The sequence below is a fragment of the Anopheles aquasalis genome, chromosome 2 (genome assembly GCF_943734665.1).
Source record: "Anopheles aquasalis chromosome 2, idAnoAquaMG_Q_19, whole genome shotgun sequence".
Taxonomy (NCBI): Eukaryota; Metazoa; Arthropoda; class Insecta; order Diptera; family Culicidae; genus Anopheles; species Anopheles aquasalis.
In genome coordinates this window covers 46442501-46455000 of record NC_064877.1, presented here as the reverse complement: position 1 = coordinate 46455000, position 12500 = coordinate 46442501, and the positions used below count along the sequence as shown (strand labels likewise).

Sequence of the window (12500 nt, the reverse complement as noted above, 5' to 3'; positions counted from 1 at the left end):
GAGCCCAAGAAAATGTTTGGAGCTAACATTGGATTCCTCGAAATGCAGCTGGTGCAGAGTTTCCAAGGGAGCGTTCATGCAGAGGAAACTTGACCTCTTAAAACGTCCATTAATAAACTTGAGCCTTTTTAGATATTTTAGATGAGGAAGGGTTTGAATTATATCAAGCGGAGCATGACATTTAAAATAAACATCCTCAGCAATATCCACCAGTAATTCTGTCAAGTGAATACCAGAGGTAAGGATGGTATGACTCATGTTTAGTTCGTTGTCGGTCGTGACATGCACCTGAAGCTTTTTAATCGAGGTAGGAAGTTTTACAACATTCCTTAAATAGGAAAGTTGCAGTTCCTCCAGCTGATTTACTTTCGAAAGGTCAATGTCTATCGAACAAGCGCTGATTTCAAGTACACGAAGACTCTTGAGCTTTGCGAGACAATGTAAATTATTAACTATCGAATTGCCAGGTTCCAAGTAAAATTCTCTAAGTGTACAAGTTTCAATAATTAACGAGAAAACCTCATTAGGTAGAGAAGGATCCCACGTGATTTTTTCTAGACGAGCCTGACGAAAGAGGGATCGTAGCATCGGTATGCTCTGCGGACTTGTATATGCGCCATACATATACACCGTTAAATCCTTCAGGTTTGAAAGGGCAACTGCCTCTAGGCTGTCGTCAGGAAGATATATTGAGGACAGTGTACCATCATATGATTGCAAATGTGGCATATCCAGTCGGTATTTAAGCCAGCAATTGATTTTCAAATGCTTCAGATTATCGCTACGGAGAGTTGGTATGACATCCTGGGTACCGTAATAACTGTTACGGTCCTTTAGTGTAAGCGACTGGAGTTCCGGCATCAACGGTAACGAATCAGCTATCCATGGAAGGAACTTGGAAGAATTCACATAGGAAAGCTTCAATGAATGGAGATGTTTCGTAACTTTCGGATGGATAGCCTCCCAAAGAGATGATAATTCACTATCTTCCAATCCTTCTGCAATCGTCCAGTGTATGTTTCGATAGCACCGTTGAGACTCTGCCACCATAACCTTCAACTCCATTATCTGCATCTGTCGCGCCGATGTGTTGCGGAAAGATGAGCTTAGCTCGACTTTGAAGACGAATCTGCATACATATCCGCTCAGAAATATGATGCTGTGCCATCTCTGGCATGTTGCGGACGCGTTTTTCACGCTTCCAAGTTCCAGGCGGTCAAAAACAATCCGGAGAATCTGTACGTAAAACAACAAATGTAATCGAAGTGTTTAAATCGCTCCAAATGATGCTTGCTTACCTCATCGGGCAAGGAATTTATGTAATCTTCCTTCTTCCTGCGTGTAGCTTTGAGTATTTTCCGTTCAGACGACATTTTTCACAGAGTTTTCCTTTCACCAGAAACACCAAGAATCCTTTACTTTCGTCTGCTGTTTCAGGAATTTTCAGGGCACTCTTCGATCTGCAGTGTTACTGAACGGTTAGCGATCAAGCAGTGACTAAACAAAGCGCGGTTATAACTCATGTAAACATTTGAATTATTGTGAAATTGTCTTCTACTTGTACTTCTACAGTACAAAAAACCAAACGGGTTGGATTGGAACCGACTCAATGCCGATTATACTGCGCATCCTGAGAGAATAGCACACTTTTGTGCCACTTTCATGGCGCATTTTCCGTATTCGGGTTGGTTTCTTTTCCTCGAAAACAGTGACTTTGACTGTCAAACATAAAAACCAATATGGCGCCGTGTGGTGATTGCTGCTGGTTATTGAAGACACCTTGCGTTCGCTCTTTTCGCTCACTCCGTTTTAAAATACCGTGAAGCCAGCCTTTTTTAATTTTCCGCGTTACCTCAAGCAAAACAGAAACGCGTCCAAATTGCGCTCCTATTTCACGACAGTCGTTTGGTTCTTTGTGTGACTCGATTTTCGATCGGTGCCAGAAAATCATCCAGCAATTCGCGGACGAGACAAAAAAAAAACAGGATTCAACGCGTTGTAAACAAATCGTCAAACGGGGCAAACAAAGGAACGGGTTTTGGTTCAACGAAATGTGTACGTGACGAACGGCAGGCAGGAAAAACACCTCCGCTGTTTGTGACGACGCGCCCGTTTTTCGCGGTGGAAAGGGAATCGTACGATCAGAAGTGGCCAATTGCTTTTGCGTACCTACGTTTGTGCGTGAATACTTACTTTACGTGTGTGGATTTCACTGAAGACGCGTTTGGAGCGCAATTGACCCGAGTCCAGCTGTGCGCGACAGGAAGAGAGAGATCGACAGTGAGAGAACGAGATAGCTGAAGGCGTTCTTTGTTTACTAAACACCGAATCGCGGTCGAGGGGTGGAAAAACGGTGGAAAACAGGCGGGCGACGAGGTGGGAAAATCAAACACACCCTCAACCCCCCCAGAAGAGTAGCAACATTCCAGAAATAAAAAAGTGCATCAAAGTCCCAGAGAGTGCGTCGTGAGTGCGTGCGTCCGTCCGTCCATCCCTCCCTTCGAGATGTTCCGAACGATCGGTTTGTCGAGCGACAAGAAGTCGGCACTGGCTTCCAGCAGCAAATCGATGGCCTCCAGTCCGTTGATGAAGATGGGCACCGAGGAGCTTGGTGGTAAGTAACAACCCGCCGGTTGCTTGTGGTCTATTTTGTGGGCAAAACGCAATCTTTCGCTACGCACCATGCGATGGGAGCGGTTATTGCGTCGTAAGTTTCCTCTCGTTTTAGCTCAACGTTTCTCCTGCGCCGTGTCCCCTTCCACACGGGAATTTTGTGCGGAATTTGTGGGGGTGGTGTGGGAGGAGGGTTTCACCATGGGTGCACTACATCGTTTTTGCCCTCACCATGCGGTACCCCCGTTCCCGCTGATAAGACGACACGGCGATTGCCATGGCGATTGGAAGAGAAAAAAAAGTCGAATAGTTCTGGTTTCAGTTCTGGTGACCAGCGCGCATCAAGACGATTCTTTCGATTTCTTTGTTTTGTGGTGCACCTCACGGAACCTGTATGGGTTAGCTGATAAGGCATCCCTCTCACTATCAACGACGTGCATAATGTAATGGTGCAATGTTGGCAACCATTTAGTGACGTCAAGTTACCGGTGACTTTCCAGCCAGCGTCATGGCTTACCACGTTCCATGCAGCCAATTCACCATCAGAATGTTTTACGGCGCATCACTGAAAATGGGACAGTACAGCATGCTTCGATCGTACGATGCATGATCCTCATCCAACAGGACCGTTGCCTAAATAGTCGTGGCATGATGAGTGGCAAATTTCTATTTTCATTCCGTGTCCGCCCAGCCGCCATTCGTTCCGTCGGTGAATGAACTTGATTGACGGGTGACGGTGGCATAGAGCGGACTGATTCGGATGCGGCTGCATCGATAAGGGGAAGCTCCAGCGTCCAGTGAAGGTCAACGTCTACGTGCAGCTTGGACAGCATGGATTCCTATTTCATTACCATTTCCCTCCCGACGAGACAATATTTACGGAAATTAACTCACGTAAATCGGCGAAGACGTAAATCGTACGTAAAGCGCATTACAAAAATCCCTTACCCCGGTAAACAGCGACACTCTGTCTGAGACGCAGTTGCTGCAATCCGTAAACAGCGGACGTGTCGCCCCGACGGCCTTGCGCCTCGCCCCGGGAAGTGGACGCCACTTGTAGGCCTTTGGGTCGTAAATTAAGTACGATGCACTCAGGATATTATTGCATTTTCGTCCAACGTCATACGGAAGCTATGCACCAGGTGCAACCGATCGACAGTCTCATCGGATCGGTTAAAACTGGGTGGCAGAGGAATGGCAACGGAATTGCACCCAAGTGCAAATCCATGGTAAATGTAGGTCAACGGCATCAGCACCACCACCGTCGTCATCATCATCATCATCATTATCGCTTGTTGGGTGTCGAGCGCACATGATGCCGTGTATAACGGTCGGCAGGCGATCGCTTGGTTTCGCGTATCGGTCATTGGCAATGGAGGGGATCGCGTCTCTTTTGCTTTGCAATTCGTCAAGTGCTCATCAGACACACAGGCGCACACAATGCAGCGTCCTAGCGCCGCTAAGGTTGTTGGTCATCAAGTCTTTGCGCTTTTGTTATCAGCTACAGCTATCAGACAATCAGATGACTTTCACGAAGAAGCAGTAGCTGCACCAACGACCTCGTCGTCGTCATCTTGACTTGATTAAATATTTAGCAATCTTTGCAACACCTTGGAGAAGTCTCTTCGACGCTGCTACTGGGTCAATATTTTCGTGACCGCGGCGCAAAGCGTCAATAATGACAATCAGTCCCACTCCATCGAACGACATACCGCGGGGGGGGGGGGGGGGGTGAGTACCCCTTCTCCGGTTGCTTCTGTCTCTTTGTTGCTCTGGCTGGCAATTCGTTGTTGACGTTGACGAATGGATGGCGTGTTGGCTGGCTGGACCTGTCTGTCGTCCGTCCTCGTGAGTTCACGAACCGTTTTGGCTTCGCTTGGCTTGGCGGCCGTGGGTGTGAGTTGTGATTAAAGCCATCCCTGCCATGCCTTGCAATGTGGTGTGGCAGTAAATGGCGTAATCTCAGCCTCTCCAGAGTGTCTGGCATTTGGATTAGCATTGGGCGCGCTGTGCGCCTTGTTGCTGCTGCTATCACCATAGGGGGTGGGGGGCTGTTAGAGAGATTAACTGTGTCCCTCGGTTGCGGTTCTGTTGTTTTCCGGTGCAACAGCAACAGCAGCAGCAGCAGCAGCCGAGAAGCGTCTGAATGCGGAATCACTTTTTCTAAATGGCTTAAGTTTACAGTTTCAGTAGACACAACAACAGATGACGAGATGAACATATGATAACGGACATCCTGCTGTTAAAACATTCCGAGAGAATTGCATTATTTGCAGGAATTAAAAGTATGACTTTCTTTCAGGTCGATCCTCCTCATAGAGAAAGCTATCTCTGGATTTGATTTCGAAAACTCTAAATTCACGCATCAAGTGCGAACTGAAAATTGTTCACACCACCACCGTACATTCGCCCATTCGCGGCCAGAACTGGCTCATTGGCTATGTCAAAAAACCCAGATAAGGTTCCGTTTCGTGTGAAATCTCCGTAGGTCAACAGGAGGGAACAGGAGGGTTTGTTGGTGACGCACTGGTTCACTGTTTGTTGTTGACCTGACGCTCGGAGTAAGCAAAAGTTTGAAACTCGACTCCTCGTTATCGGACCGTGCCCGGCCACCGAGATACGCTCCAGCTGACCTACAAAAACCGGCGAAAATGCTGATAAGCACAATTCGTTTCGTTTGGTGCGCCCACTGGCTTCCTCGCTTCGTGTATGGTTTAAGTTCTTTCGTTGGCTTATGGCAAACGCACAGAACAAGCATTTCCGTGCCGCGTTTACAATCCGCGCATTACTACGATTTCATGCTGCTAGTGGCCAAGTGAACGATTTCGTTAATCCTGCCATACAGAGCGCGTACATTGTGCGCAGCGATTCGAGAAAATCGAGGCCAAATATGGTGGTCAACACCTACCACCTACCAACCAGCTCTCTGGGGTCGGCAGCAGTTGAATGGATGCAATATGCTCTTGCTCCAACACCTCCATAGAGAGTCTTTCGTGTGCCGGTTGCGACATACTCCGAGGAGCGATCGATGAGCAGTGTGGAGTGCCCCAGATGGTACAGCATGAATGTAGGCAGCACTAGCAGCGACCATTTGTGGGGTGCAGGGTGTTATTGCTCACTGAACAAACACAATCGCCTTTCCCTTTTGGTGTCGTGGTGTAGCTATCGATCACTCGTTTCAGCGCGGGGATAAAAAAATCCACCATCGTCTGTTTCGGGAACCTTAGAACGTGCACGATCATTTACGTAATCTGCCTTATTATCACCTCATTATCTAGCCTCGGTCTGTCGGAGGCGGAAGCGTTTAATGTGATTGCGATTGATTTATGTCACACCGCAGACCAACACTACAGGCATTTAATTGATGCTGCACCGCCTGTTTGTGGCCAAGGATGGATCCTCCGGGAGGCGTTTCCTTTGCCATCGATTGCCATCCATCATCAGCAGCTGGAAGTCCGGTGCAGTGGAATGGCGTGATGGCGAACTAAAATTACTACGTAAACGGGCCGGTGTTTGACGTGCGCTCGCACGGCCATTTACGTTTACGCCTCGAGCTGATCATGCTGCTCGATGAATACTAATTAATTGACGGGAGTTTCGCGAGCAAAACACACCTACCGCTTTATGGTCGGGGCGTGGGCAAATGAAAGTGTGTTTCCATTGATTTGCGTCATAGAAATCCTCCGGGTGAAGGTGTCGATTTAAACGTTATCGGAGTGTCGTGCATCATCATTTCCATGCTACCCATGTTCCTTGCCATTTCACCGCGAGGAACAGCGTTTGCTACTATCATATCTTGTCATCGCTAGGGGAATGTCTTTCCTCCGTCACACTGGCCATGGTGCGTGCGCGAGCGCATGTAAAGGGCGTGTATGATGATTCAATCTCTGTCCAGCAGCAGCAAGGCGTCAACAATCAGCCAAAAGGGATGCGCGCACACCCTGCCTGCAACAACAAACACTTTAACACCCGGCGCTGCCATATACCGGCGTAATTCCCTGGCCATGCACCAGCAACGTGACGGCGAGCGCGAGATGTGCGCCGCATGTTCGCGCGTCCAGACATCGGTGTTGCCACTTGGACACTATGTACTACTACTTACGCCCCGTGATAATTCCGAGATGATGACCCACGGAGGGCGTTAGATTTCCTTGAACTTGCCTGCCTGCCTGCCTGCCTGCCTGATTCTGGTACTGGCCAGTACCGGTTTACAGAGCCAGAACAAGCACGCTAACTAGTTGTGGCTACACTTGTGAGCTTTGCGCGATTCGAGATCTCTGTTCGCGTGTCGCGATCGATTTGTGTTCCGACCAACGCTTGGCCGAAGGAACCGCAACGCCGTGTGAGAACGCCGGTAATAACCTTCGCTGCTCACTGCTTCGTAGCTGCCGGTTTCTAATGTTTCTGTTATTCTTGACCTACGCTAACAACAGAGCGACGTGGCCACGCTATCGGAAACGCGTGCCCCACTGGTGATGGTGGCGAGAAGGTGATGCAACACGTTGGCCGCGTTGCTGGCGAATCATGTTTTCGGGCAACTTGCCAGTGGCCAGCCCCCCATTGCATTCTCTTCGTTCTTGTAGAAGGATTAAGTTTTAGACCAAGGATTGTGCGGAAGTATCTGTGGCCACCGTTGTTGCATACAGAGATTGGTTTGTTTTTTCCTGCCGTTTACAAACGGAAACGGTGGTGCGTCCAACCACAATTTGATGTTTTGTCTAGGGTGATAAGGCGCTTCTTTCGTAACACACACCACCACGATCGTTGATCTGAATCAGTGAACATTCCGCATCGTGTCGCGAGCTGAACAAAGAACAAACGTCGTGTGCACGGCGCAAAAGCAAAATGCATCGTAAAAAAGCGGACAACAAACACGCGATGTGTGCGGCTTCTTCGCACTTTCCAGATGGCCGGGAACCGGGGGAACCCTCTTTGTCCTGTAGCCCGATGGGGAGCCGTGAAATGGAAAAACGTCTGTCTGACACACGCTCATCATTGGTTTTTCCTGTTCGCACGCGTCTATCGCATCTAGATTGACGTCATCGTTCCACCGGGACACTCTGTGTCAGTCTGCTCATCATCCTTTTTGGAGGATGGGAAAGCGAAAAGCGTAAACACATAGGGATGGAGCGTTGTGTCCGGAAATAAGTCTCCAAGAAGGCGAAGATGCCACTGACGTCTTCTTTGTGCCCTCGATGTTCTCGTGGGTATTATTTGTTTAAAAAAAAATGGAGCTACATTCGGAGCAGCAAAGCAGCGTTCCCCGCAGTTTACAATGGACGGGTGACCGGTGTGTTTATCACACCTCACGGCGGTGGCGTCGGCGGCTGCTTATCAGAGAAAAAGCGGGGAGACGATGCGAGCGGGGTTTATGTTTGACTCACGAATGTTGTTTGTGCTGGAACCCTTTTATCACCTCTCTCTCTCTGTACTGCTGCGTACAGGTTTTATCGTTCTCAATGGAAATCATTAGCGACCCGGACATTGTATCGCGAATTGTTGACTTTTTTTACGCAGCGCGCAGTTTCGTCGATTTTTATACTATTTTAGTAACATTTTTGCATGTATCTTGCCAAGAGCCAGTATCAGAAGGTGCGTTACTGATCGTCTGGCGAGCGAATGTTGTTCGACTTTCGATGTATCGCTGGGTACACGATCATATCTCGATCGTGTTTTCTGCCTTCCACAAAATGTGTCACGTAAACAGTCATTAAATTCTGCTGGCTCTCGGTGGACCATCCCCTGGTTACCGTCAGGCCATTTATAGTGAAATAAAGAAGTGGAGCGTCTCGTTTGTTTACTATATCTGTGTTTGGTTTACGGACCATCGGAAGCTAAACATGGATGCGCCATCACATGCACAGAAGGGGTGCGTGTTCCGTTCTCTGTGTTCCAGTTCACTTTCTGTTGCGTTGTTTCGTGCACGATGGTTGTTTCGCGTGAAGTGAAACCGGCGCTGAAACAGATTGAATTGAATTTTACTAAATTAAATGATACAAACACTCCCACAGAGAACCACAAAATGAAAAGGCGGTGCTGCTTTTGGTGTGGAGGGAAGGTTAACAAGGCGTTGGCTAAATTGAATGTTTTAAAAATGAAATATTCGCTGTCCCCCAAAATTTACTCATGGTTGGTTGGTTTCCAGCAGCAGCAGCAACAGCAACAGATGAAGATCGACAAACGTGGGTAGCAGCAGAATCAGCGATCCCCATTCTGGTTGGATAGTATAAGCATACGATAGCTGAGCTCGAATCTGTTGTTCACCCTTGCATTCTATGGTGTTGGGTGTTGCCGTTATGCTTGCTCCGGTGGCACGCACATCACTAGCGTGTGTACTTCCGGTCGAGCGGAAGCTACAACAACGAAGGGAAGCTAAGCTGTGGCTGATCAGCATGCTGCCCTGGTGCGTTAATGTGTACCGCCGGCCGGTCGGTTGCGTGGGGTTCGCTTGTTATAAATATTAATTCAATTCTGACGTGCGCGCATAGGATCGATGACCACCGGTTCCCTTCGTTAGCAATTCACACGCCCGGTTGTGGATCTTCTTTTTCCAACAAGACACCGAAGCAAAGGTGAAGACGGAAAGAAACGATCGAGAGGGATAAAAGAGGGGATCAAAATCGATGACAAAACAGACAAAGAATTCTTTAAGATACACCAACAGCACCCCAGTGCGATGCGATGTTGCCGCTGTCAAGGTCATATGCGATTGCAGGCGATCGCGTTCCACGCTATCTCCCCCCCCCCCCCGGGTGGTGGTGGATCGTGTTTTGTATGTTCCAGTGGACGGTGGTTTCGGTGGAATGGGGTTCTTTTACTCAATTGGGGCATATTGGTAACGCTGCGGTTTGTGGTTTTCCTTTTTTCCCCCTTTTGCAGAATCATGGATCGAGCTGTCGTCGAATACTACGAGCCAGAGTACGATCGGTGGACTGGGATCGGTGGGAGCAGCCGTGTACTCGGGCAACAACAGCAGCTGCAGCAGCAGTGCTATCCCCAGCGCTAGCACCACCACGACCGTCCCGAGCAGTAGCAGCCAGCTGCTGGTGAGCCTTACCCCGCCCGAGCTGAACGTCAGGAGCCCGGAACGGACAACGCCACTACCGTTCGGATCGGTGGAAGAGTACATAAGACTGCTACGGGAAGCTCAACGTGAGTCGAAGGAATCGAGCCGTGTGGCGTCGTTGACGAGCTCGCGCAAAAACTCCCCTCGCGGTAGCCCCAAATCGCCACCGAACAGCCCAAACACCGAGCTAGCGGCCACCGAGGAAGATCTCAAAAATGTTTACATCAACTATGAAAACAAGGTAGGCAGATCGCGATCGGTAGACACGGCCGGAACGACGCCACGCATGGCCTTGTAGTGCAGGGGTTTCGTGCGAGAGAGAGAGGTGAATGTGACGCTTTCTGGCTGAATGTCGAACGGATGGAATGGCGCCCGAGCGGGTTCGATGGCGTAATGCGATGCCGTTTCTCGGGGGCTATTGTTGTTTTGCTTCGTTTCTCTACGTTCGTGTATTTGGTCAAGATATTTGGTTTCTTTTCGAGAGGGGGCCTATCCGGTGTCACAAACGGAAGGAGGTCATGCGATGGTCTCACACGCGCGGTGACCTTTTTGGACATTTCACAAAAGATCATTCTCTAACGATGCAAATGATCGGACGTAAGATTATTATTGTGCTGGACATTGTGGTTGAATGATTTTCATCTAATGAATTTTAAGGCCTAAAATCTTAAGTCTGAAACCCATTCCATCTGACCTCTACTTGTTCATGTTGATTGCGTTAAAAACAATTGTCACGTGCATTGTGAGCGGGATTGTTGTCTGCTTGATGCATCCATCGATTCAAAGTACAGATTACAAACAGGAAAAGAGCTGTTATAACGTGAATAACAGCCTGATCACGTTTTTTTCATTCGACAGTGATCGTCTGTCGATGACTTTAAAATAATTTACGTTGAGAATCCGCCGCCGCCTGTAACTCAAGCTATGTTCTTTTAGTCGTTTAATAATGTGAGTAAACTGGAAAGTAATTGATGTGATATTGTCCTCTTTTTTCAGGATGGTGATATAGTGAAGGATACAGACTGGGTATGGGACTGGAGTAGTCGACCCGATCAGCAACCACCAAAGTGAGTATTTTGCGCGCGACTTAAGAAACGCCGAAGAAGCTCATTCATCGACATTCTTTTCTTTTTAGAGAGTGGAAATTCGAACATCCCAAAAAGGCTGGCCAAGAAGAGTGCACTAAAACCAGTCACTCTGGGTACTCGATAAGACAGGTTCGCGTAGGAAAAAACTCGCTGTTTTCGCGGGAGTTTCTGTACTCGATCGTTCTGACGAATGTATTATCACTTTTGCTGGGAGCAGGTATCGGGTAAGTTTGTGCATATTCATTATCATCCCCTTCATGGTTGTACACTGACCAGCTCAACGTGTTGTGCAGCCCGTTGCATCTCTAATGCGAGCATATTGTCGTCTGTATATTTTAGAGCCTGGCTACAGAAAAGAGGGCTGCTGCTGACTCGCATCTCCATTGAATAGAGGAGATGCTTGCGCAGTCGTCGGTCGTGTCTAATCCACTGTCCACTTCATCCGATCAGAAACCACACGGCGCATGTCTTGTATCGATTTTGACTATCGGCATCGCCACCGCCACTCTAAAATCGCTTTTAGAGATTCTGACGGCTGCGAATGCTGCCCATCGGCGTCCCGATTGCGCCAAAATAGTACGCAGCAGTAGTAGGGCATTTATCTTCTTACATACGAGAGAAAGTAACAATACAATAAACAATTTTGGGTTTGTTTTTTAGCCAAGAGTGAAGATGAAAGATATAGGATCTATGATCGTAGGTAAAACGGCCGAGCAGGGTATCGGCCGGTAGTGGAGAAATGAGGAAAGACTGTGCAAAACAGTACGTGAAGTGAGAGAAAACGTGTGATCGAACCAAAAGAGAGACGAGAACTTATCAAAGAAAGTTACAGAAACTTATTGCAAGATTGTTCACAATCACAGGCGGGTGAGTTGAAGTGATAACCGAGGGTCGGAAGTGAACACAGATCACAAGCACACAGAGCACATTGGAAATGCGTTTTTTTTTGTGGCGTGTGATCCCCGGGTCCCTTTGGAACAATCTTGAGCCAATGCTAGTGATGGGGTGTAACAAGGCGGGACATCATTCTCAAATGGACTGGGCATCAATTTTTTCCCAAAAAAAATCAAACACGTTAGAGGGAACAGAGAAAAGATTTCGTGTGATTTCTTTCCTATCGAACGGGATGGGAAGTTTGTAAACCGATCAGGGACGAGAACATTAGTAGAGCGAGAAACTGAGCAGATTTATTCCATTTTTCTATAAAAAAAAGTACACAACACGTATCCGTTTTCAAAATATGTACGTAAGAGAAGAGATTAATGAAAGTTTACAAGAAAATGAAAAGAATCGTAGAATGGCGAGGAGAGCTAGTGCGAGGAATGCGGGCCAAGCTTCACGACGACGAAGACGACGACGACGAGATTATTAGTGCGAGAGCAAATGTGTTTGTAGTGTGTTGGTGTAGTGATCTGTTAATTGTTATTTCTGTTTATCTGTGCGCTTAGTAATCTTGTTGCTTTTACTTTCCTGTACCACGTACACGCCGTATTTCCGCGTCGCCGTTTGCCGTTTGTCGGTTTCGGCGGTTTGCTATAAATTATGGCAAGCTTAGCCAAGAATTTCACCTTCAAAAAGCATCGTGCATCTCGCATCCTTTTAAGTGGTTTTCTCAAAAATCACCTTACAAACTGCTCCCTGATTTGTCGCGCTTTGCTTTTAGTTTATTTTTAATCGCACCTATATATTTAATTTCTATTTAATTTAATTCCTTTGACTTCAACATTTTAACT

General features: G+C 47.7%; 4 protein-coding genes across 4 annotated transcripts in view; 1 reads left to right on the top strand and 3 right to left on the bottom strand.

Annotated features, from left to right (window-relative positions):
• The window catches only part of LOC126575115 (uncharacterized), a 2424-nt gene extending 935 nt beyond the window's left edge, over positions 1–1489 (bottom strand). The window contains exons 1-2 of the mRNA XM_050235662.1: positions 1299–1489; positions 1054–1236 (exon numbers count right to left, since the gene is read on the bottom strand). Coding sequence (XP_050091619.1) covers positions 1054–1236; positions 1299–1373 — 258 coding nt within the window. The 5' untranslated portion in view covers positions 1374–1489. The remainder of the gene's footprint in view (positions 1–1053; positions 1237–1298) is intronic.
• LOC126573125 (protein hedgehog) overlaps positions 1–12500 on the bottom strand; it is a 206355-nt gene that overhangs the window by 43866 nt on the left and 149989 nt on the right. The gene's annotated exons all lie outside the window — the stretch shown is intronic.
• Positions 1–12500, bottom strand: part of LOC126573143 (uncharacterized) — a 197868-nt gene that overhangs the window by 146948 nt on the left and 38420 nt on the right. The gene's annotated exons all lie outside the window — the stretch shown is intronic.
• The window catches only part of LOC126573132 (BCL2/adenovirus E1B 19 kDa protein-interacting protein 3), a 10998-nt gene continuing 313 nt past the window's right edge, over positions 1816–12500 (top strand). The window contains exons 1-5 of the mRNA XM_050233021.1: positions 1816–2614; positions 9493–9920; positions 10676–10746; positions 10815–10991; positions 11107–12500. The exon at positions 11107–12500 is cut by the window's right edge and continues 313 nt beyond it. Of these exons, the coding sequence (XP_050088978.1) occupies positions 2506–2614; positions 9493–9920; positions 10676–10746; positions 10815–10991; positions 11107–11158 (837 nt within the window). The 5' untranslated portion in view covers positions 1816–2505 and the 3' untranslated portion in view covers positions 11159–12500. The remainder of the gene's footprint in view (positions 2615–9492; positions 9921–10675; positions 10747–10814; positions 10992–11106) is intronic.